The following is a 26,550-nucleotide window of genomic DNA, read 5'->3' as shown; positions in this document are numbered from 1 at the left end:
TTTTATTTTTATTTTTTATTTTTTGGTGGTGATTAAAACTAAGCTTATTTGTTTTGGGATTGAAAATGAAACGCTCTTATCCTTTCCTCATTTGAGTCTAAGTCTATGGGAGCATGAAGAGCAGCCTGCTCTCAAACTATTTAGCTTTCCATTTATATGTCTTTGTCACTCCTTATAAACATAAGATACAGATACAGACACAGAAAAAAAAAAAGTGCCAGAAAACTCAGAGAGTACTGACTGAAGGTAGCATAATAAATAATCTAATCTAATTATATCTGGAAAAAAGAAAAGAAGCATATTTGTGAGGATGAAAGTTCTAGAAACCCTTGGTGTTAGAAGGACCTCAATTCCAAGGCTGCAGGCCTAAAGGAAGTTTCCAGGTCTTAACTGAATAAAGACATTCTTTGTTTGTTTTTCGAGACAGGATTTCTGTTTAACAAGAACCCTGGCTGTCCTGGACCAGCCTGGCCCTGAACTCACAGAGATCCACCTGCCTCTATCTCCTAAGTATTGAGATTCCAGGCAGCGCTGGGGTTAAAGGCATGAGCCATCATGCCCAGCAATAAAGACAGTCTTATGCAGCTACAAAAACCTGGTCTGAAACAATTTCTGAGGAATTTATTCGAGAATGTGTATGAAGCAAAGCAAACGAGTAGATCAAGAAAAATGAGATGATCCAAGGTTGAGTCCATTCAACCCAGGAAAACAGTGAAAGGGGATCTCAGAGGGACAGTTAGGCAGGACCAGGCACAGCCCGCAGAGCAGATGCCCCACCAATCAAGATGAGTCCTACTGAGAGGACAATGTCATTAAGGCTATGAGGAGTGAACATAGCTCTTAAAACTTCAGAAACTGTGGAGAGAACACACAGGGAAGGCTCAGTGCAGACACAAAGCAGCAGGTGGGGCTAGACTTGAGCCACTTGCAGAGCTCTGCAGAGGGTTTGTTTCTGTGCAGGAGGAGCAGTCAGGTCCCACGCTGTAATCCTCACTGTACTCTTAGAAGAGGTGGGGTCCCAGCAGAATGTATCCTGCCAGCAAACTTTATTCCTAATAAAATAAATACTATGCATAACTCTTTATTTTTGTCTTTAAAGTTATTTGTATTTGACAGAATCTTGCAATGTAGCCCAGGTTGATGTCAAATTCACCATCCTTCTGCCTCAGCCCTGAGATCAGTCACTGTGCCCAGTACTTACTTAAAAAAAAAAAAAAAAAAAAAAAAAAAGTGTGTGTGTGTGTGTGTGTGTGTGTAAATCACGTGTGAAAGTGCCTGCAGAGGCCAGAAGACGGTGCTAGAACCCATGGAACTGAAGTTGTAGGTGGTTGTGAGCTGCCTAATATGAATGGTGGGAACCAACTCAGGTCCTATGAAAAGCAGCAAGTGCTCTTACCCACTGCGCCATGTTTCTACTTTATGGTCATATTATGAAGCAAAACTTGTTTGTGAATGCAAATGCATAAGCTGAATATTATAAAAATTATGCAAGCAAGATGGTACAGGTAATTTCTGCCAAGCCTATCATTTAAGCTGATCCCTGGAAAAGCTCAAAGTAGAGAATGACTTCTGTAAGTTGTGCTCTGACTTCCACAGACAGACAGACAGACACACATACCCAAACAAGACATACACACACACCATACAACATACACACATACACACACACACCATACAAACACAGGCACACAAACACATTCACATACAAACTATTTAAAAACTACAAATTAAGGTGGTAATGCTACAACAGCAGAAAGGTATGAGAATTAAGACACTGGTCAAAGCTGATGAAACAAACACAGAATTCTCTAAAGGTATGTAAGTTAACTAAAAGGCTTTTACAACAATGAAAAACACATGAATAAACAACTGGGGTAGTTGGGGATTTCTGCTTTGGGTATAATAGATGAAGCAATGGCCTCCTTGAGATCAAAGGATACCATGATTGGTAAAGAAGGGAGAAAAGAGAAGAAAGGAAGAAGAGGGAATGCAGAGGTACACAGGTGACAGCTTCTGGGTCCATCAAGATGATGTTAACCAAGCAACCTTTAAGTCTGCACAATCTGAAAATGTTTCAGGCAGAAGAGAGAACAAATCCACCTTTACTGTTTACACTGACTTCAATTATAATTTCTCTTAGTGGAAACGGATGGTATGCTTGTCAATACACAGAAAATATCAGTGGATTGCTTTGAAGCAGTGCACCCATCCATGTCACATCAGAGGCTCATGGCAACTGGTAGACATTTGTGTGCACACACAGGATGGAAGCTGCTAACTCCACAGGGTTCTTGAGCTTTCCAATGTTAGCCTACGCCTCAGCAACCTAGACTTAAATTCTCCTTGAACTTTGAAAGCAGCCAAAGGCAGTACCGCATAGTCTTACCCACAGAGAGCCGAGATGGGCTGGCCTCTCTGCTGCAGCCCTGGCTCCTTGGTATCTTGCTTCTCTTCTGGGCTGAAGCTGAATTGACCAGGACTCGCTGAGCACCAGAGCTCACAGTAGAGAGGGTTGTTGTGGTCAGAACTCTTCCTGGAGACCCAGATCGGCTGCCAGCTAAACATGAAACATAAAAATATGCAAATCTTGATGCCAAAGGAAGTTGCAAAGATTCGGGGAAATTGTGATATTATGGCAGGTTCTAAGACCAAGAAAATGGGCTGAGAGGAATTTTATACCAACACAGCCTAAGGGAAAATGTGCTGTGTATTTCAGCACTGAAAAATAAGCCAGCCCAAGCATATGCTTGATAATGGCAATACTGCTGGGATTTTTAAGGCAAACATAAAAATAGCCCCAGAGCTACCCTGTATTTGACAGTGTGTTTCAGATGGTTGAGATGCCCTGTGGAAAAGCATCACTTAAAAGGATGTAAACTCTTAGTTCTATTAGAGCTACTATTTGTATCTTGAACACACAATGACAACTTTTTTCTTAAAATATTTTGCCTCTTGAAATATCTGAATGGGAATGGTTATTTGCTATTATTCATATTTTTACAATATTAAAAACTGTGCTTTTAAATTCAGTCAGAGAAGGTTCTTTCTGTAGTGGGCAGTGATTACTGCAGAGAATCCTAACTAGCTGAAGAGCTTACTTTGGTAAAGTAACTGTTGAATGCTCTGCTCTAAATGAGATGTCTCTATTAAGGTTCCCCCACAAGAAGCACCGTGGAAGGAGTTACGGAAAGAATGGAAGGGAATGGGAGAAACAGTGCTATAAAATGTAGTTTGAGGACATGATAAAACTACTGTATTCATTAATTCACAGCTTTGGTTTCTTACACTTGGTTGGCCCAGCTAATAGTCCAGCATGAAGAGATGAAGAAAGGGCCATAACTGAAGAGCTTCTGGAAGTTGATGGCTCCTGGGGAAGGGAGAGTCCACTACTAGGGTGTGCCCCTGTTAGGTCCACTGCCTCCCCACATCCTTGCACATACTGGTAGCACTAACTAGACTCAGCAAGTTAATTTTTAAAAGGATATGAAATTAGGGGGAACGATAAAAAGAGTCTGGGAGGAAGGTAGGGGAGACTATATGACTAATATACATTGTACACAGTAGATGAAACTGTCAAAATAAATAAAAGCACTAAATTTACATAAAATGCTGACAAAATTGGGCCAGCTGAGGGCGATAAATATGCTTTTGCTAGTTGGAGGCATAGAGCTTTTGGCTGGCCACATTCTAGGATACACACTACCACAGGCAAACTAAGAGGGAAATGTCACGGAAGTCAGAGATGTGGTGGTCAGGAAGCTAGAGAGGGAGATCTAGAGAAACTCTCAGAGATTTGGGTATGAATTCAGCAAAGTTAGGAAATGCACTTTTAGATACAGCCTTCTTGTATATCTTTGGTTGGTGTGGAATTTGAAGTGATCCTCCTGCCTCCACCTCCCAAGTGCTAATTCTCACTACTATACCCAATAAGAAACCCATTTTTACAGTAAAAACACACAGGCTACCTTTTTAAGGGGGATCATTTTGTCAATCTCAGTGCTTTATGTGTATACTGAATTGAAAACAAAAAGGAGCAGACAGCTCAAAGATATACACTAACTGGATGGCAATATTATAGAAAACTTGCATTTAAATAAATCTTTAGGGGAAATGCTGTCTCTGTTACCCACTTTTGCTACACTGTTAAAAGTTACTGCTCATGGGGGCTGAAGACATGACTCAGTGGCCAAGAGCACTCTCTGCTCTTCCAAAGGACCAGGAGTTCAATTCCCAGCACCCACATAGCAGCTCAGTACCACCAATTCTAAGGGATTTGACAGCTTCACACTAATACACATAAAATTTTTTAAAAAGTTACTGCTCATACTGCACAAGCTTAAATGACACACTCAACTGTGTCTCATTTCTACTCAGTACATTAAAGACTCAAATGCCAATGGGAGTGAGCACTGGCTGTCAAAAATGGCACAGTGTACTGGGCACTTTTTTAAAAGTGGTGGTGCACACTTTTAATCAAAACACTTGGGAGGCAGAGGCAGAGGGATCTCTGTGAGTTTGAAGCCAGCCTGGTATTCAAAGGAAGTTCCAGGACAGGGTTACACAGAGAAACTCTGCCTATAAATAAACAGGTAGATAAACAAACAAACAAACAAACAAATAAATAGTAAAAAGTAAATAAGTAAGCAAGTAAGCAAAAGAAGGCAGGTAGGTATTTCAGAGGACTGTTTCATCTTCCTTATGGAGGACACCATTTTTAATTCTAGCCAACTGTCTTAAAGTAACTTTATTGAGTTCCTGGAAAAGAGTTCTTTCAAAAGCAATAGTTTAAAAGCTCCTGATTTTGACACTGTATGCATGTTAACAAACATGAACAAACTGGGTGTGATCGTCTGTGATCCTTATTCTTAAGTTTTCTGGGCATAGTTTGTTTAGTGCAGTTCATATTCTTGGTTAGTCTTTAAATGTGATTAGCACACAAAATATAAAATATATTCCTGGGGAATAGCAATTTTATAAAATGAAGAAGCATTGCTTCCTGTGAAATTAATAATTTACTTATTGAGCAAAAGACTTATATTATAGGGAAATTACACAAGTCTACTTTAAAATGATTATTTGTTCAAATTTCATGATGTTGCAGGCGAAGAATCTTCAAGTCTGGTTTCTTGCTCCTTCTATGAAGGATTTCTGAGGCATCTGTTTTCTCCATGCAATATCTAAACTAAACATACACATAAAAACACCCAAACACCCAACATGCCACAACTCACAATGCAAGATATGAAAGTTATGGAAATCATAACGATATGAAGACTGTAATGAATTGAGCACATACAGTATGCATTCTGTTAAAATTAGTAATAAATTTGTGTGGTTGGAGGCACTGGAAGGAAAAACTAGAGGACGCCTTGAAATGTGCATCTATTCAGCAGACAAGAGAAGGTGCTGGTCAGAAGAATGTTGACTTCTCTTCCTACTTTGCATTTACTGAATTGACTAAATGTAAGCAAGTTCACTCTCTAGATATTTAAACTCACCCCTACCTTTGCCTTAAGTGAAGTTGGCAATGCTCATTTCATGTAAGCACTGTCCTCTCTTCTCCATTATCCTCTGATCCCCAAAAGACTAGGGTTTTTCCAGACCTATAACTCATTTGGAATCATTTATACTTAGAATGGAATACTGAGGCTCTGTCTCTGGTAGAGCCACCACAGAGCTGAAAAGGGGACCTGTTCACCCCAGGGAATAACATGATACAGAAATGTCCCAGAAATAAAGCTTGCAGTTGGGTAACTTTCCTGTTGTGTTGTTGTATTTCAAAATGTTTCTGTAGGTCCCTCTCTTCTTAATATGTATATCTGTAGAGTCAACTTGGATAATTTAAATATTTTAGAGCTTTTACAGTATCAGAAAGAGTCCAAAGAGAACTCATGCCTAGCAGTTTTTGTTCCAGTACAATCCAGAATGGCTGAATATTATCTAGCAGGAATTTCTGCTGAATAGAGCTCATTCTTGTAATGATAATAGGTGACCAAACAATGGGTGCACACATAAAGTCTATAGATTCTTACCACCAATGGTATTAGCAGATTGTGATCCTGAACAAGTGTAAAGGCAGAATTAGGGTAAGGGTTATAATCCACGAAGAGGGGAGGAGCAGTTTTAAAATGGATGGCAGATGAAAATAACAAAGCTTTAGTCAGTTCTCAGGAAAAAAAACAAACCTAACGCAAAAAAAGAGCAAACTTTAAAAAAATTGCATAGCACAAATGTCTGTCACAAAAGCAGTACACTTAACAGTTTTTACGGCTGACACTCATGTACAAAGCAGATGAAATGAAACTGCAAAATCAATGCACATTCTTCAGCTTATCCATTATGGGAAGTCCCAAATCTAAGTCATTCAAAGTTTACAATTTTATTTTAAACATTTAAAATTAGATATAGGAACAAATATTACATATTATAGCTGAAGAAAAAGGAGATGAAAAGCTGCGAGTTTCATCTTTCTTAAGTTCACAGAAAAGCGAGAGGTGGGAGAGAGGTGAAGGCTTCCGACAGCCTGTACAGTCATCTGTACAGCCTGGCCACAAGCAACAGAGCGAGGGCAGTTCTTCCTTAATCTACAAGTCGCTCCACTAGGTCTGCTCTCATCCATTGTGCTGAGCCTGAACACACCTGCTTTGATCCAAGAGATTCTTTTTTTTTTTTTTTTCTGAGATGATAATACAAAACCATGGAAGGACCATGCAGCCCCTAATGAGTCACTACAACAAAGTGAAGATGGGAGGTCACAGTAATACTCCTGTGCAAATACGTTGTGAAGAAACTTGCATACAAATCACACATCTTTTTAACAGAGAATCTGGAATGGACACATACTTATTCAATAAATAAGCAAGCAAACAAATAAAATCTTTCTAATATGATTTAAGACCTGTGTGATTTTATAGTGGGGAAGTCTCTGGATCTTAAATTCCTATAAGGTTTAAAAAGCCGAATGTAAAATAATCCTATTTTTCACTAAAGTGATCTGAAGTTGCTATAACTGAAAAAGAGGGTCACAATAAAGGCCAAGAAGTGAGAAAATAACTACCTCACAGTTAAGTTTTATCCTTAAATCCTAGCATAAACAATTTGTGGTTATCTTTATTTTTCTTTGTTTTAAACATCCTAACTTCAGTGTTTATTTCTGTTTCATGAGAGCCGTAAGACTATCCAGGTATAGAAATATGTAACAGCAGCATAAAATTCAGTTTTAATTTTATTATGGATAATGACAATCATATCAGGTAAGTCATGGTACCTTCTCTGGGGGTGAGGAGAGACACTATTGCATTAAATATGCTATATTATTTAATGCTCATGACGACCCCATGAGGGAGATGCTACTATTGTCTTCCTTTTATAGGTGGGTACAGAGAAACACAGAAACTTTAACCTAGAAGAGCCAGGATTCCAACTTGGGCAATGAAGCTCCAAAGCCTGCCAACTTTACCACAGCACAGAGCCATGAGTGACTTGAATAGTTGGCTCTGTCGGTGTTCGGGAGACTCTGTATCTTACCTAGCTCCCAGGCAATACTGATGTTGGTTTGGGCAACAGACAAGGAAAAGGGAGGCTACACTGCTAATTAGTGATCTCTAAGAATTACTCCAAAAGCAGACAGACTCACAAGAGAATGTGGTATTATCATCACTTTTGGTCTATCAGAGAAAAGCCCATGCCTTGTAAGACAATGTGTTATTCTGGCCGTTTGTAAGTAGTCTTCATTTTGAAAACAAACTCTAATCTTTCTGCTCATTTTAGGATTCCTACAGAAAGCTTCTGATATTAGTCCACTGGACATTCTCATGCTAGGAAGGGGTGGCACTGTGATATGTGTACTCAAGTGCCCTAGTGTCTCTGAGCCTTACTCTCTCCCACTGATCCCAAGATGCAGGAATCAGGCTGAGAAAAAGATAGATCGATTGATTGATCAATAGATAGATAGATAAGGGCACCTACAATCTGACAATCACCTTTGAACCCATTCTTTCCCAAGATGATAGGTTATACAGAAGAAACTACTCATCACTTCTTTAGAAAAACCACCTTGTTTTATTTAAAGAGTACTGAGGACAATCTCTCAGTCTAAAGAGAATGGGAAAAATCACTTTCAGTTAAAAATGCCATTATCCAGGCCATTTGTTTAGACATATAGAAACAGATTGGTTGTCTTACCTAGTCCTAAGACTGTGCTTATTAATTGTTCTCATAAGGAACTCAGTGACCAATAAAACAGTAAGAACATAAATCTTAAACTTCACATGAAATTCATCAGAACTGGCTATTTCAGCCTACTTTTCCCTCACTGTAAATCAATATACATTTGCCCAAAACACCAGCCAAAATTTAGAATGATCTAACAAATTTTGGGGAGAGTAAGGAGACACTATGTATCTATCTTTGCATAGCATCTGCTAGATATAAACAGATTTTGGTGTTCATTCTGAGAAATTATTTTGCATCTAAATGGCACAATTTTCCACGCCTGCAAGTTTCTGAGTAGGATGTGAACCTTAACTTTAAAGATTCAGATTTACAGTATTTCCATGCAAACGTCTGTATAATGAATATTTCTTTCTAAGTGGCAGAGATTAATGATGTGGCCCTAATACACAAACACAAGACAACACCCACTCAAAAAAAAAAAAAATCCCAAACATGCACAACAACTGACCCAAAACATTGAAAAAATACCTTCATTTTTGTCAGGTGATGATGAACCTAAAGTACAGAACAAGAACTCAGTATGTGGCTTGTTGCTTTTAAAATCAGCTTTGAATTTATCCACTGCTCATCTCCTAGCACAGTGATATAAAGAAACATTCATCCTAGTAGACTGACAAACACGGAAGACTCATGAGCAGTACATACGCTGGGACTGAGACACCATTTTTGTCCGGCTTCTTCCTCTAGAATCGGTCTTGGCATTTCCCACAGCAGCGAGTGGTGCAGAAAGCTTGGCTCTAACCCTACCTGAAAAATAAGTATTTACAGAATCAAAAAATTTTCCTATAATAGTATTCAGGATTAAGAAAGGGGAGTTCCACTATTTTCAAGTACTTTTAAATTCTGAAATAAGGCAACCATTATTTATATACTTCTCTTAAGAATTTAAAAGCACACAGTTTAGGTTTTGCTTTCTGAGATGGCATCTCCTCTAAGCCCATCTAAAATCCTTGGCTCAGGAGATTCTCCTGCCTTAGCTTACAAGTATTTGGGACTACAGCCTATATACCACTAAGCCCAGGTATACACTGCTTTAAACATGCTCTTAAAAAAAAAAAAATTCAGCTGGGTGGTGGTGGTGCACACCTTTAACTCCAGTACTCAGGAGGCAGAAGCAGGCGGATTTCTGAGTTTAAGGCTAGCCTGGTCTACAGAGTGAGTTCCAGGACAACCTAGGCTAAAGAGAGGAACCCTGTCTCAAAAAACCAAATAGTAATAATAATAAAAAAATAATTTTTAACAAGAATAAAATCGCTGGGCATGGTGGTACATACCTTTTATCCCAGCACTTGGGAGGCAGAGGCAGGAGGAGCTCTTTGAGTTCAAGGCCAGCCTGGTTTACGTGAGACGCTCAAAAGACAAAAGACCAAACAAAACAAACCAACAAAACCCTTTCTTCTGTTTCTAGATAATTAAGTCTGTTCTCAAATATACTTCATAGCTTTAAAGATAAACAAACCCCAAACGATCTTTTTGACAGTGTAATTCTAAAGAGATCCGCAGAAGAAACGCCATCAGCTAAGTCATCCTTTTAGACCAGATGGCCACAGGTACACACAGATGTGTTCATGCCTTCCTCTCCCACCCCCAAAATCCAACAATTTCACTGGGAGGAATTCAGGAAGTAGAGTATCTACACAAGAGAGACGGCTTTTAATTTTCATTTCTTCCTAGATGCATTCCTTTCACCTCCACCTCCACTTCATCCCACTCTGTAAAACCAGATGACAAATATTTCTGTACTGTATTTCTAGATGATTTTCTTGGGGGGGGGGCAGGTAGGGTAGAACCTTTGGTCCCTCTGGCATTCACACCGTAAACCAGGCTGGCTTCAAACGCACTGAGACCTTCTTCATTAAAGACATCTGCCACCCAACTTGGCTCTTTCTAGAGCTCTTGAACTAAAGAAAATACGTTCAGCAAAGTGTCTGTGTAAGTTGCCAGTAATAAAAAAGAGTGACAGTAAAATCTCCCTGTTAGGCACTCTGGTGAGCTCCAGCAATAGTCCCACATAGATTCACACTATGCTGAACACAGGAAGGAAAAAGAAGCATTTAGAATCTTCATGAATTAAGAGGTACAATTTGTAGGAAATCCCAAAATTCTGACTAGTCTAATATGATCATATTGATGAGAAAAGAACACACTAAAGAGCAGGGCTGGATTTAAAAAATAAAAGACAAAATGTGGTCAGAAAAAGAGTAGAAGGAGCTGGGAGTGAGGCAGAGGCAAAGTCAGAAACAGCACCACTGTGCAGCCTGGATGCTGTCGAGTGCAAGGCCCCAGAAGCCCAGACTGCAGGTCCTTTATTTTAGGCTTTAGGAGTCTCTCTGGGAAGTACAAATGTCGTCATAACTAAAAGGTAGTGCAGAGAAACTGGGCGATTACATTTGAATAAAGAATCCATCCGCATTCTAGCCATATAGAAATGCTTTAAATTAAAACTGCTGATGTAAACTGTGATTCATTTTCATTATCAAAATCTATATTTTTAGAGTACTTCAATTTAAACTTCAAACAAAAAACTATCTTAAGCACACTACAGTTAATATAGAACCAAAACAGATCACATGCATTTGGTTTTATACTCAAAAAAATGATGTTCATGTAAAACTTTGAGAAAAAACATGGTGTTTAAATAAAACCAAAGGCTTTAACGAGATAGCCTTCAGGAAGGATAAACATAAAAACTGAATTCTTTTCATTTCTATAAATTCAGAAGAAATAAATATTTTTCTTAAAATGTGAACTGACTCAGGAAAGTATATGTAGCAAGTAGTTATATTCTCAAACTGAATTTAAATCAGAGATTAAATTCACTAGTCACCAATTCGAAATTAAAAGACATTTCAAAATAGATGAAGTAGAAGTATTTAATGTCCAACAAAAAAAAGCAGCATTCCCGTGAAGCAAAAATGACTTGGCATTAACTTTTTTAAAAGCAAAAATAAAAGCATTTCTGTTGTCACTACTGGGAAAAATGAAATTAAATACTAGATATTATTAAACATGTTAAGCAATTATGTTTTTCTAGCATGAGATGATCCAAGATATAAAGCAAAACTGCACAATGAAGAATTAGAAAAAAAATTCACACACAATGAACACAACCAAATATAGAAATGCAGAAGCTACCACAGCTGGCAAATGACAAAGGTCTGCAGGTAAATTAGCCTGTTTTAGTTTCAGTATGTACTACCAATGAAAATAGTGAGGTAGAGGTATTTGTGTTACTAACAAAATATTTACTTCTTACCATCTTCAGATGCTGTTCCTAAATAAGAGAAATAAAACAACATTTCAACGAATTCTGAAAATGCTATCTTACAATCCCCTTCCCCCAAGATTCATCTGAAAAGGTGAAAGCAGAACAAACTTTAGTCAGATAGGATTTGGCCACAAAAATATTCAAATGACAAAAAATAATCTGACAGAACTCAATTCACAGTTCATACCAAAAAACTTAAAGCCAGGAAACTAAAAATAACAACTTAAATTTTAAAAGGGTGGAAGAAATCTGAGAAATTAATTACTCAGGAACAATTTAATTCTCTGATTACAATTCTTTGCAAATAAAGGTTTATATAGAATTTTCTAAAATAGGAACATTTTCTGTTTATTTTCAAAAGGTAGCCATAAGCGAACTGGAAAATCAACTACAGAAATAGAAGAAACAAGTGTAGAAATCAAATCCACGACCTAGGCCTATTTGCCTTATATTTTCATCAAAGCACATACAAATTCAAGGACTCCAGGAGCTCTCAGCTATTTACTCAAGAGTCCTGTCTGTCACCCCCAGCACGTGTGAACGCCCCTGAAAATAACCAAGTGTAAACACAGAACACACTACTGCTCCAGGGCAGTGCCACACATGGCGCGGTGCACACTCAGGAGGAAGGGTTGAACATAGTAACACATCAGCTACCACAGGATCCTCAGAACGGTTAATTCTGACCCAAACAAGAAAAAGACTTTGATTGGGAAGTGATAAATGTTCCAAGTACTCCAGCAATATCAAAATTCGAGGACATCTAAGAGTTAAGAAAGAAAAAATATCCCTGATAGCTGTCATTTCATTCAAAATGTCTTAATTACTTTACAATGGAGATACCAAAAATAACACTCACATTCCCAACTTGAGATTAAATAAAGCCTTCTAATTCATTAAAATAGAAAAAGACAATTGAGGTCAATTTGTAGAGTTTATGTAATATTTAAGAGAAAGCTGTCTTGTTTTAGTATTTTTATTAATAAATTCTTTAAGAAAGCTCAAACTTCCAGCTAAACAATAGGCCTAACAATGAAGAGAAAGTTGCCATGATTTTCTCTCTAGTGTCATATAAAACACTATACAGACTTGTTATTAAATCAAAGCAACTACAGACAAATAGCAATAATTTGAATACTGGGATTTAAAAGGCAAAGCTTAGACTTCCGCTGTGGTCAAACATTAAGTTTAAAAAGCTCAGCCTCTGCATTACAATAAATGTGTGACCTGGCTCCACCAGTCAGTGACTAACATGTTAAAGCAGAGACTCAGAGACTCCTTTTCTCCCTCTGAATCCAGTATTATAAAAGGAAGTAATTTAAAATATATGAGAGCCCATTTTCAGGATTTATGTGAAATATTTCAGGTAACTGACTTAAGTTATGAAAAAATACAAGGAGATTAAAAAAAAAAGTAACTCAAATTTTAAGCAGTGAGTCATATAGTCACTTTTAATGTTAAATTGTTGATAAATAAGTAGCATATTTTCAGAAAATCATAAAATAGACAAGGACCCAATAGAAATGTGGAAAAGAATTATAAAAGTCTTACCATCCATCTTGTCAGAAGTATCCTCTTTGATGAAAGAGCAAGCAAAGAACAGAGGAAAACTTAGTATATTAGAAAAAAGATTTTGTAATCTGATTTTTTCTTTAAAGACAACAATTCACTATAAAGGTTCAGTTTGCCATCTGACTGCTCACGAATCTCATCTTTTCTTTGAACTTTCAGCTGCTATAATCACATATCTGGGTAAATTAAAGAACTCTCTGTCTCCATCCCATTAGTCCATAGACAAAAATCACACAGCTACGTGACCAGGTGGCACTTGTGAAGACCAGGCCTTTAAGATCGGGCATAAGAGAAAGAGTTAAGGCAGTAAGACTGACAATGTTCTTGTTTCTGAGGCTCAGGTGCCACAATCCTCTGGTCCTGGCCTCCTGAATGCTGCAGTCATGGGTATATGCCACCATGCCTGCGTGCTGCTGCTTTTCGGAAGGTCCTGTATGTGATGCTGGCCTCTGCTGACTCAGCTGTGAGTGCCCCCATAGTAACAAAGTTAAGTCAGAGTGGAGGTACTGGACTACCACAGCCATCTGCCTGAACCATGCTGCAAACAGTTTCATTTGTGGTGAGCCTCTCCTTTCTTTTGGGTGTCTGGAATTCTGTTAATTGTGGCTTGCTGAGAAAGCAAAGAGCCAATATGGTCAGCCCCTGCTCCCTACTCCACCCTAGACTAGAAGTCTTAAATGAGCTTCCCTAACAGAAACACTGGTTACCATGTTGCAGCACTTCATGTCAGGGGAAGATGTCTTCCCAAGCCCAGCTCCTACAGTGAGAACTACATGGCATACATTAGACCTCCAAGTTTTTCTCCCAATTGGTTCTGCTGTGCAGCCTTCCACTCTAATAAGTCTCAGCCACAGGACCCAAATGTGTGGTAGTTATGCCAAGTCTAAAAATGTCCCTCCTCTTGTATTCAAGACTCTTCAAAGCCTTAAGTTACTTCTTGGATCAAGAATTCTCAGGTGGAAAATTACAATCTTCCAATGACACTCTTCTTAATACCCCCCTGCTACTGCAAATACCATGTCTGAATCTACCATCCCCTCTATTTCCTTGTATTCTGACTCAGTACAACTGTGGCTCTTCACAGCCAGGCTGCCTCCCAGCTCTGTTCACGAAATGCCACGCCTCACACCTTCCAGAGAAGCTGCACCGTGAGGTTCTCTTTTCATCCTTGCACTTCTTTCTTCCTAAACTGACCACTATAGTACACAAACAAATGTAACTCCATAGATCTTTTAAAAAATGAGGAGAGGGAAGAGGAAAGTACCAGAACCATGAGGAGCTACAGAGCTTTCTTGACCATCAAGCATGGGAACAATTTATAGATTCCAGTGCCAACTTCTTCCACAACCAACCAAATTTTTACTTTTGTCCAAATGATCTCACCAAAATCATTTGTTTTCCTTGCTATTCAGGAAGTTTCATAAACCCAACTATTGAGAATATTTATAAAATTTTATATACATGTTAGGTAAACATTTTTATCATGACCCATACCTCCAATACACACACACACACACACAAACACAAACACACACACACACACAGGCCATTTTGTATGACACCAAGCTTCCTCTACAAAAGTTAACAGGTAAATTTCAAAACACTCATGCTGCCTTTTTGCCAAAGGATTTAGGGCTTTAGAAAACAACAAAAGCAAATTAACCAGTGTCAACTGCGATAAAAACTGTATGGAATTTACTGTACTTTTTTCTTTCTATAATTATTTTATCCCAAGTGTTGCCTAAACATTTTAAGTTTGAGGTCTCACAGCAACTTCAACTCAAAATGCACCAAAGTCAAAAAACCACCTTTTGCCTCTCATTTCTCAGTATCTTGCCAATAAACTGAAAACTCTGAGCACACAATTTTCAGATCCTCAGAACCTTCTAGAGACCTGTTAAAAACTAAATGCAGGAAGTGTTCATAGAAGAAGTTATATACTCATTCTGAATTCTGTATGTTCACAAATGATAAATAAGGCTCAATGCAGAGGACATTAGAGCCACCAATCACACATGTAGAAGGCTGAGCAGGGTTGCGTGGGGCAGAGATGGGTGTGTGCTCCTAGGCCTGGCTTTGAGGCCATGTGCACGCTCAGATTCTCATGCTGGGGCCCACGGCAAGCCTCCTCCGGTCCTGTTTTTACTTCCTTTATTTTACTGTAACAGTTGCATCTGCCTCCACAATGCTGAGATTAAAGGCATGCACCAACACACCTGGCTTTTTGTTTTGTTTTTATTTCTTGTCCTCCACCTTCCTATGCCTTTTCTTTTTCCTCCACCAACTTCTATTTTTAGGTAGCCAGGTCTTATTTCATTAAGTTGACAGAAAACCCCTTGCCAACACCTCAGCTTTGCTGAGGCAGAGGCCACTTATTCTCTATTCACTTTGAGGGGATCTACTCCCCACTGGAGACAACACAACAAAAAGGGAGCTGAGTCCAGAGTTTCCAGTATTCTCCACGCATCTTAAGAGTGCCACCATCTTTCTAAACACCGTCTGCACTCAGGAACCTCAGTGGCATAGAGACCATATGAACCATTACAACATCACACCATAATGACCCTGCTAGAAATGGCACCAGCTCACATTTAGTAACAACACACAGGTATAGCGGTGGGAGTGGCTGAATTCAAAGATACTCAGGTATAAGGCTTCACTCAGCACAGCAGATCAAGGTTTACATGTTTACATGGAAGGTTGACTTGTATTTTTTGGTGTAATTACTTACACACTGGATTATTGGGTCAAAACTTAAAAAAAATTCATGTTTTTTTTTTGCTTGTTTGTAAACTATATTGTATGTCCCTATCCATAGGTCAGAGTATACAGTTATAGGAGTAAGTTCTCCCCTTCTGTCACGTGAGTACTGATGATTAAACTGAGGTCATCAGGTTTGGCAGCAGCTTCCTTGAATTACTGAGTCACCTCGTTGGCCCTGGATCCAAACTCTAAACATTAAAAAAACCTTCATGTATTAAATTACCATTTATAAAATAGTGTCCCATCATTAATTCACTTCAGCACTATTTGATAACATGTAGTTCACCACATTCTCAACAACTAAGCTTTCCTTTATAAGTTTTTTAACTTCCATTTGTTCAACCACAGTTAAAATCCAACATTTGTTCTGGTGTTTACAAGCAACTGTGATATTTTTATTTTTATGATCTATGCATCCTTTCTTTTTAACAAAAATAAGCACATCTATCACAGACGTGGAAAACATTGCTATCTTAGTTTTTTTATGTGAAATATTGTAAAAATTCTCTCAGCTACTTGAGTTTATATTCTCACATCCTAGACTTAAATTCAAGACTTTTCATCATCGTTTATTTAGATTTATATTTTTTTCTATAATTTGAGATTAGATGAATTCCTATCTGTTAGGTTTTCAACAAGCTGTGTTACAGTTTTGTTTAAGATTTTGGTTATCTAGGATGCATTGTACCACAGAGTGTGACAGGTTATAACTTAAACTTACAAACATTGTAAAATACATGTTTCAACACCTGTCCTGACTGGGCTATTGCCTCATCGTTCTGAAACACGGCCATTCTAGCACTCACCAAACTCAGGCCCTTTACTGTGTACTAGTAATCTACCGGCTTAGTGCTCTCCCACTGCAGCCACAGGAAGGAAACAGAGGAGTGCAACAGAAACTCAACATGGATAACTCGCCTCAAATTTTTCAGTTGGTGCACAGAGAAAAAATGAACTCTGAACGGCATTTGGAATGTATGTCTAAACCTGGATTAGACACAGAAGATCTCCATAGTTCTCCCTTACCCCTAGAGATAAAGGAATAGAATAGGATCAAAAAAACAAGATCACAAAGCCAGTGCCTTCCCTTGGAAACCAGTGGGCAGGTGTGTCATCAGTGCAGTTATGAAGATTCTACAGGCAATCATGGAGTCAAGAACAACAGGTCTGATTACGATGAGGAGAAAGACAATGGAGGAAAGCAGAAACAAGGTGGCAGATAGGTGCATGGGTCATCTCTAACAGGCAAGAATGAACTAGAAGTGAGTATGGCATTTGATTTTGTCTTCACGGAGACCAGGAGAAGAACGCAATTAGCTGTCTTACCAAGCGATGCATAGGAACCTGGATTCAGGGCACCTGCACCTAACCGCCCACTTCGCACAGCCTGTCCAGCGGCGTGATGTGCCTTGGCGCCAGCTGCAGCATTCACATCAATGTCACTTCGAGAACGCTGCAGGCTTCCTGGAAGGGAGCTGGCTTTGCTGCCTCCCACTGACACTACAGAAAACAAATTAGCCTGTGTTATTTAAACTGCTGCAAACAAAACAAAGGCACATGAGCTTGAAACCAACAAGAGCTGATCATCTATGGCAACAAAGGATCCACAAGGCAGCAGTGCACCATAATGACATTTTGAATGCCTCAGTTTCACTTATGATACAACAAAGTCTTCTTCAGAAATTTTGAACACTTCTTTGCTTCATTTTTCTCTCATGGGAAAAATGGTGAATTTTGATTATAAAATTGACCGGTCTGTTGTTAACTAGAAATGATGTTTAAAACAGATTTGTGAAAATGAAACACTAAAATATAGGATATAATAATTATTATTTACTATTAAAAATGCAAGAAGCTAATCTAGTAATAGGAATATTGAAAAATTAGTGGGGCTTTGTCACTCTGTCTGAGCCAAGTCATTAACTTTTGAAGTTTAATTTCAATTTGAAGGAGTTTTAATATATTATGAGCCAACTTATTAACAGTTGTGAAACCAACTGAGTAGTTCCTATCCAGAAGAGAAACAGTGGCTCACAAAGGTTTAAGTAAGCACTGCTTCCCAAAGCTTACACACATGCACACAGAGATACGGGGAGTGTGCATGTTTTTGTGACACTGGGTTTTGAAAATATTTTCTCATTGTGGATCACATCAAAGTACTTTAAGGGATACTGCTTAAAGACAAAATAGGCTCTAACTCTTCCTCAAAGAAGCAATTACCTCTTCCAGCCACAGTTGAAGGATTTGCTGTTGACCATTTAGAAGAAAAGGGACGACTGGAAGGTAAAAATAAATACTTTTAGTAACAAGACTTAACTGATCATTCTGATAAGAATGAAACAGCAGCTGTCAAGAAAGTTGAGAAAATTTCCTTTAAAAGCAGTTGTTTTCAAGAATTAGGTATAATGCAAAACAATTGGCAATGAACAAATAGAGACAAATAGGTTACTTTATTTACCCTGCTCTTCAGCACATACAATTCAGTGTTAGCACTACCAATCACTTGCACACCCAAGTTTTTCAATTAGAAGAAAGACAGTGTGGTTATTCCTAGCATACAGGCAGGTTAGCACACCAGATCCTGTCTCGTGGGACTCCTCCAATGTCAGACCTGGAAGTTCACTACTCACTGCATCAAGTATTTTATAGTATCTAGAAATGTACAAAACTCAAGTGTACCTCAACACGAACACACAGAAACAAACTGTAAGTCATTAAATTCTTAAAACCTAAACAATGGTCAAACTAGCATATGATCTAAAACTAACCATAGACCAAAGACTAAGAACAACCAAGTCACCATTTTTCAAAGTCACAGTAGACGCAAGCTATCTAAGTGAAGGATGGGAGAGGAACGCAGACATCAGTGTGTACCCTTACTTGAGACTCTCCTGGGAGCTTGAGGAGGACCTGTCTGACTGTGGAAGAGATGCCACACTGCCAGAACTCCTTAAGTAAGTCTGAAGACTTTTCTGATAGGATGGCTCAAGGGAATTATACAACGTCTCAGCTTCACCAGGAAAGTGGTTTCTAAGACCCATGTATGTCCTGTAAAAGAAAGAAAAGTGTGTCAGTAACAGCTAGACATGCCTGGGGAAACACACTTACACATATTTAATGCACTCTCTGTGTCAGGTGAACACTGAACAAATTTCAGTGGAAAACTGCAGGTTTTTCAGAAAAGCAAACCTCAGTTCACAGCCTGGTTGTGTCACTTATGGCTCATGTAGCCCTGGTAACCGCACAATCACACTTGGGTGAATCCCCAATCTTAGACTCCGGATGCAGCTATGAAGACAGTCCACTTTAGTGGGACTATCTTCAGGATTAAAAAGTTAAAAATGGCCCAGCTGTGGTGGTGCTTGCCTTCAATCCCAGCACTCAGAAGGCAGAGGGGGGTAGACCTCTGTGAGTTCAAGGCTAGCCTGGTCTACATATCGAGTCCCAGATCAGCCAAGGCTACAGAGTGAGAACCTGTCTCAAAAGTGGTGTGTGTTTGTGTGGTGGGAGGAGGAGGGGGCAGGTGGGGGGATGTTATCTGGTGCAAAGTATCTACTCAATAAACACGGTTGTCTTACGGACAATGGAAGTAAATACTCTGATGAAATGAGAACTGTGATGACTGCACAGATCACAACTGGAGGTGGGTTGTTCTGTCTATCAGAGTTAGTGGATAGCATGCACTTCAATTTTGCTGGAGAGTTAGTCAAACAGAGTAAGTGGGATATTGGTGATATAATCACCTTTCAACATAATTCCTTAAAAACAACAACAAAGTATCTTTAAGTATGTTTAATGATGCTGTCACAAAACTACAGCAGACTTACTTTCTTGCCTCCACTCTGGCCTCAGCATCGGCATCATGAATTCCTTTCTTAATAGTTTCAACCAGGACAGCTGCATGTCTACACAACAAATGCATCTTCAGATTAGTATTTCACCACAAACAATAGTTATTCCTACATGGCACACATCCACCCCAAAGGAGAGAAAAATGTGAAAGATTAACTAGTGACATAATTGCTACATAGCCCAGGATGACCTTAAACTCAAAACAATCATCCTGTGTCAGCCTCCAGGACGCTGAGGTGACAAGTGTGCAGTGCCACACCTAACACCCTTTTCTCCTGTCCTGCTGTGTTGGAGTCTTTCTATGCACCCTGGCCAGCCTCACTTAGGCTCTATCCCCCAGGCCTCAAACTAGCTGGAATTACAGGTGTAGCCAGGTCAAGGATTAGAAGATTTTCTAACAATGTGCCCTGCACATCTTACCCATACATTGTTTCCTTCAGACAATTCAGAAAATAATTATTTTTATAGAATATAACAAGAGGTAAATACATATGCAGTATTTAAATTTAAAACTTATTATATATCTGAGGGTGGAAAATACCTGTAGAGTTGGTTCCTCCCTATCCCACAACTGTTGACAATGATTTGCTCCAAGTATGATCTAACCCAGTGGTTCTCAACCTTCCCAATGCTGTGAAGCTTTCATATGGTTTCTCATCTTGTGGTGAGGGCCCCTCCAACCACAAAACTATTTTGTTATACTTCATAACTATAATTTTGCTACTGTTATGAATCGTAATGTAAATGTCTGATATGCAGGACATCTGATATACAACCCCTATGAAAGGGTTATCTGGCCCTCAAAAGGGGTCTGGACCCACAAGTTGAGAACCACCGATCTAACCGATAAATAAAAGTACCTGCAACAAAACAAACCAACAAAAAATGAATTACTTCTTGCTTGTGTATTTAAAAAAAAAAAAAAAAAAAAAAAAAAGACCTACACAGTCTATAGAGATGCCCAGCAGTTGACAGCACATGCTGTTCGTGCAGAGAACTGGAGTTTGGTCACCAGCAGCCACAGAACATAGCTGCCTGTAACTTCAGTCTCAGAAGATCTAACATCTCTGGATTCCTAGGATACCCACACTCCATGGACATAACCACACATGTAATTTTTTAAATAAAAGAACTGTGAAGAATTCCATTAGAAATAAAAATCAGTAAAATATTCCATAAAAATGCAGGTTATCTTTGGTGCTTCAAAATTTAAAACTACCATGAAATTGTACACACACAGCCCTGTAAGGAGCAGACTACCTGTTCATACTTTCCTTCATCCAAGAGTTACAACAGATGCTGTCCAGTGAGACACCAGTCAGCTACTATGGAAAAACACTCCAGCAAATTCTCTTAAAAAAATAAATAAATAAATAAAAAACCTCTTCATTCAAATGGGAGGACCTTTTCTTCATCCCTCTAGCCAACACTTCACTACACAAAAGACTACAACTCAAGAGACCTACCTCATATAGTGCTTTTTAAAACATTTGCCCGATTCAATGTGAAGGATCTTACATAACCTATTCTACCTAAGGGGCCATCACCCAACCAAGCAAAAACCACACTATTTACTGCTGACTGCAGAGGAGGAGCACAGCATCACAGCTCTAAGGAAGAAAACCAAGGACAAATATCTCTAGACGAAGGGAGAAACAATATAAAACGCCTTCTGCATTACTGTCACCATGGGAAGGAGAACCTAACTCGTTTGTGTGTGTGTACGGGTGGGAGGCCTACCTTTCCAGTGAATGAGTCTGCCATTCTTGCAGCAACAGATCTAAAAATTCAAATGAACGCCTGAAAAATAGATGTTACATTACAATTAAACATTTATACTTTCTTTTGCAATACTTCATTTTGCCCCAGAATTAGGCACACAGAGACTTATCTTCAGATTATCTTAATTAAAAAAAAAAAAAATTTAGAGGACTTTATTACTATGCTAGAGGAGTTGGACAGATGGCTTAGTGGTTAAGAACACTTTCTGCTCTTCCAGAGGCCCTGAGTTCAATTCCTAGCAACCATATGGTAGCTCACAACCATCTATAATGTGATCTCATGCCCTCTTCTAGCGTGCAGGTATACAAGCAAATAAAGCACTTCTACACATAAAAATAAAAAGAATAGATATTACTATGCTAGATAGCTTTTGAGTCCTATAATTTAAATGAAAAGTATTCATGAACTATACAATACTTATGATGGAGCCTACAGAGATTGCTTAGCAGGCACACATAAACATGAAAGAAGAGGCCCGATTCTAAAAAGCAGTCCTCTGACTTCCTTACGTGCCATGCAGCCCTGACATACATGTGCACACGTAATGAAATATACAGTAATGGCCAGGTTCACACTAGTCTAGAACTTCTGCTTCTACTTAAATATGTACACATGAAATTTTAAAGCAAATTCATATATATTTTCTCCTAAGCCCTCTAATTCTCAACTTCAGCCATTCTGTTCTTCATTTCTAGGCTTTGGAAAAATGGACTGTTAGCCACATTTCACCTATGGGGAGTTATTATCTGACTCCTGATGTTACAAAGAAGTGACTACGTAACTATTATAAAAAATTTAAATCACATAAAGGACATAATGCCTTATTCAGCCTTTGTCCAATGACAAAGTATTGTGCAAAACGGATTGCTCTTCAACATTCAACGCACAAATACTAAGCCTAAAGATACAAACACTGTCCTTACATTCACTGTGGCCTTGACCTTGAGTCTTGGGCAAGTGCTTTACTACCTGCCTACATAATTAGCCTTCAGGTCGTAATTACTGATGGCAATAAGTTTCAAAGAAATCAAACTAGGTATAGTGGTACCTACCTGAAATCTCAGCACTTGAGAACCAAAGGCAGAACAATCATTAGTTCAAGGCCAATCTGGCTATACTGCAAGATCTTCTCTCAAAATAAATAAATATTTCCCCCAGAAATCATGAAAGTAAAAGAGAGACTAACAAACCTGATTCATCTATTTACGGTTTTGTACACACAGTCTATGGGGCTGAGCTCATTTGTCCCATGATTTACATGTGCACTGAGACAGAAGCCAGTGAAAGTTGTAGAGTTCTAGCTATCCCTAACTTTATGTTCTGAAGAACAGGCAGGCAGTGAACTAAATACACCACAGTTTAAAGTGGTAAATCTGGGAAACATGAGTGCGCACAGCAGCTGCTTTATTGCCTTTCCCTCCAGTGGGATGTGGCCAAAACACTTGTATCATGGGTTAGAGAGATGGCTGGGCAAGGAAGGTGCTCACCACCAGCCTCTTTACCTGATTTTGAGTCCCAAGAGCCACACAGTTGGAAAAAAAAAAAAACAAAAAGCAAAAAACATGGATTTTTGAAAGTTATCTTTTGAACTCCACAAGCACCCTATGGCAGGAGCTTGCCAATACATGTACAATTGCGCGCGCACACACAGTAAAGGTAAACAGATAGGAAAAAATGTCTCATGTTTTAATGGAAAAGGTAATTTAAGAAGTTATGATTAAGTGCTACACTAAACTAAGAATTAAAGGTATTACTTATTTCCCCCCAAAACTTACCTCCTTACAGGAACTGACTTTGATGTGCAGTTGCTTGTTATTAAAGGTATAAGCCTGGGTACATGGGTGTGCTGAAAAGACAGTTTAGAAAAGCATGGAACACTGGACATGTTACATAGTGCTTCTGTGTGTCTTACACTTAAGGGCTTTGCCATGGCAGAGCCAGAGAAAGGCTGTAAATATGATCTAAAGAAACCCAAATTTCCCTAATTAGAGTAATAATGATGATGGCATAGTTCTTAATAGAAATCTGTAAAGTTACCAATCTCTAAGAAAGACAAATTATTCATATGTCCAGGGAGACCTGTAAAGTCAATATGGATGCGTGTCCATCTGTGCATGTGTATGTATGTGGTAACTGCATGGGAATGAGATGGCAACCACGGGACGCCCACTGTGATACAGTGTACCGGGTGAAACTGATTTTAACAGCACTTTCATTCTGGCTGAATCACACACCTCTTAGATTCAAGTAAGCAACAGACATTGCCCTGCAACTTCTAATTGTTACATTTTTCTTTAGTGAAGTAATAAACACTAAAATGCTTACAGAGCTTAAGGATGGCTATGTGTCATCCTTTGTTCTGGCTATACACTTTTCCCATTCCCAATACAGCCATCATGCACTCCATTTCTCTTATTTTGAAAAACTATAACATCATTATGAAAATCTCTAGGATACAGTATCCCATACTAAGAGTCTGGTACTTTCATTACTATCTGCAACATCTGCGATTATATATAAGCACACGCGCTCACCTGTGTATATATGTTATGATCCATATTCGAATGGGTAGACTTTGTAGTCTTTTGCATTATATATATGCTCTATGTTAACTGTGAATTGTTTTTATTATCAAAAACATAATTCAAAAGTCTCTCCTTTAGAAGTAAAAACAATAATAATATGACTTAGCTAAGTACATGGGTGGGAGGGAATTTGTGAGAAACCTACCCGAATAATAAATCTGATTGCTGCACATCCAGAAGTTGCCATGACTTTTGCACTATTGGGGACAAGATTAAAAAGCGTAGGTACAATTGCTTCAGCGCCGTGATCAAACTTGTTTCCCAAAACTGTTGAAAGGTGGCTACAAACGAACACAGAAACTAGTTTAATATTAAATATGGAAAAATATGCATTTATTTCTTTTGAGAAAGGGCTTCATATCTTAATGCTAGGCTCAAATCTGATATGCAGCCAAGGATGACTGACTTCTTGATCCTCCTGCCTCCACTTCCCAAATACTGACATTACAGGTGTGCACCACATGCCTGGCTTGTGAGGCGCCAGAATTCAAAGCCAGGGAAGGTTTCATCTGTGCTTCTACCAACTGAGCTGCACCCCACCTTCCAGGGACTATACCTCCTCTTCTTTTTATATCCTGTAACTGGCAGTCCAAAGACAAAATGTGGTATTTTATATATTTCTGTGTGAAGACACTTAGAGATGCTTTGTGATCACAGAACCCAACTATGATTGCTACGTAAATATTAAGTAAAATTATTACACTGTCTGTGGTTCTTCGTCAGATAAACTTAATGCCCAAAATATTTTACTCTTAAGTTCCAAATCTTATCCAAATCAATGTTTCAGAAAACACTCCCTATTTTGATCCAATTACATTTTTTGGCGGGGTAGGGGAGTCACCATTGGGGCAGGATATAAGAATCCACAACTAAAACTCCAACTCTAGCATCTCTTAAATTCGGTATCTGAAGGCCATCTGTGTTTCCTTCCCACGTTTGTAATTAAGCAACTTAGTTCGGGGGTGGGGGAGTGCTTGGGCTGAGTGAGTGTAACATGGATGGCAAGCTCAGAAGCCACCCTCAGGAAAACCATCTCTTCTTTCTCACTGGCCTGGGATCAGCAACTAAGCTGCACACTAGCTGGCCAACGAGCCTGGGCTCTTCCTGCCTCCATCTCCCCAGTGCTGAGGTTAGAAGGGCACAGCCCAACTCCCTGTGCTTGCGCAGCAAGCAGCTAACCCACTGAGCTGTCCTACTAGTCCTGACTAGCTTCAGTTAAAACACTTAGGACACCTAGACAATTTTTGTGACATTGGTCAATTTCAAAATAGAATCTTTATTTGATTAATGTGGTTTTTTGTTTTTGTTGTTTTGTGTTTTTGTTTATTTGTTTGTTTGGAGACAGGGTCTCATGTGGTCATGCAGGCCTTGAACTCACTTACAGCCCAGGATAATCTTTAATTCTGGACCCTCCCATCTCCACCTGCCCAGTTCTGGGATTACAGACATGTATCACTGTGCTCCGCAGTTTACTCCCTTATTTAAAATACATGATTGGGTTACAGTTTCTGCCAAAAATGAAGGTTTTTGGTTCAGAGAAGTACTTTAGACTTAGACCTATTTCCCACTGTTTTCCAATCTGTCTACCCCTCAGGTCTAGTGTCTTCTGTGTGAGCGTGAGCTCTGTCACAGCCGGCAAGTAATACACCTGAGAAGTGGCTTTACTCTGAGAAGTTTGAGAGGACAGGTAAGACCCACAGCAGGTAGCTCAGTACCAGTCCTGTGCAGTGGCTTTTCTGGGGTCTCTGCTGAATATCCTGGGCACTAACAAGAATTCCAAAAAAGTCAGAGAGCTTTTCCTGAATGAGTGGTGGGAATTGGGGTTTGTTGGGAGCAGGGCTTTTCTCTACTCCTCAGGAAGTTGTAGCTTTCCCATACACAGATGTGTACTAAGCTAAACTCATGATCACACAGAATTCCACAGCTCTGTGGCTGTATCTCCTTTCTCCACTGTTTTGCATCCCTGGCCTCCCTCGCCTTCAGAAACATGAATCTCTATTTTCCTAATTCAGCTTTATGTAGTGAGAATTGTATAATTTTGGTTTCTTTAAAAGAAATACAGAAATGTTATGGAATTAATTTCTATCTCGCCTTTCTTTCTTAGGACAGTAACACAAAAGGACTAGAAGACGAACTGCCATGTCCCTCTGTGATCCCTGTCTTCAAAAGATGCTTCAAAACCCACATATGACACAATAGTACTCAGGTGAGTGCAGTGGTAAATGAGATTTCAGGGGAGAGGATATACAAACAGATTCTGATAAATTAACGGTGTTATGATTCTAAATTGCTAAGATATCAGAAACAGGGTACTTAACAAGCAAATTAAGAATGAGAAAAGTACAGTCAGTTCCAGACCCATTTTTTTTCCCTGTATACATGGAGCTGACAAAAAAGAAAGAGAAAGGAGAAAGAAAGAAAGAAAGAAAGAAAGAAAGAAAGAAAGGAAAGAAAGAAAGAAAGAAAGAAAGAAAGAAAGAAAGAAAGAAAGAA

The 26,550-nt window shown here is 38.9% G+C and overlaps 1 protein-coding gene across 9 annotated transcripts in view; it reads right to left on the bottom strand.

The window, feature by feature from the left end:
- Positions 1 to 26,550, bottom strand: part of Clasp2 (cytoplasmic linker associated protein 2) — a 177,086-nt gene that overhangs the window by 59,507 nt on the left and 91,029 nt on the right. For 8 of the 9 annotated variants that reach the window (XM_055601779.1, XM_055601780.1, XM_055601781.1 and 5 more), the window contains 11 exons: positions 24,203 to 24,338; positions 23,248 to 23,318; positions 21,431 to 21,490; positions 19,666 to 19,743; positions 18,719 to 18,886; positions 18,059 to 18,114; positions 17,165 to 17,338; positions 13,055 to 13,078; positions 11,492 to 11,509; positions 8,881 to 8,982; positions 2,387 to 2,557 (listed from right to left, as the gene is read on the bottom strand). In XM_055601779.1, coding sequence (XP_055457754.1) covers positions 2,387 to 2,557; positions 8,881 to 8,982; positions 11,492 to 11,509; positions 13,055 to 13,078; positions 17,165 to 17,338; positions 18,059 to 18,114; positions 18,719 to 18,886; positions 19,666 to 19,743; positions 21,431 to 21,490; positions 23,248 to 23,318; positions 24,203 to 24,338 — 1,058 coding nt within the window. The remainder of the gene's footprint in view (positions 1 to 2,386; positions 2,558 to 8,880; positions 8,983 to 11,491; positions 11,510 to 13,054; positions 13,079 to 17,164; positions 17,339 to 18,058; positions 18,115 to 18,718; positions 18,887 to 19,665; positions 19,744 to 21,430; positions 21,491 to 23,247; positions 23,319 to 24,202; positions 24,339 to 26,550) is intronic. The other variant, XM_055601783.1, reaches the window with a different exon arrangement.

Source organism: Psammomys obesus, unplaced genomic scaffold (genome assembly GCF_907164565.1).
Source record: "Psammomys obesus unplaced genomic scaffold, mPsaObe1.curated_primary_1811, whole genome shotgun sequence".
NCBI lineage: Eukaryota > Metazoa > Chordata > Mammalia > Rodentia > Muridae > Psammomys > Psammomys obesus.
The sequence above is the reverse complement of the archived record's forward strand: the minus strand, read 5'-3'. Positions and strand labels throughout refer to the sequence as shown.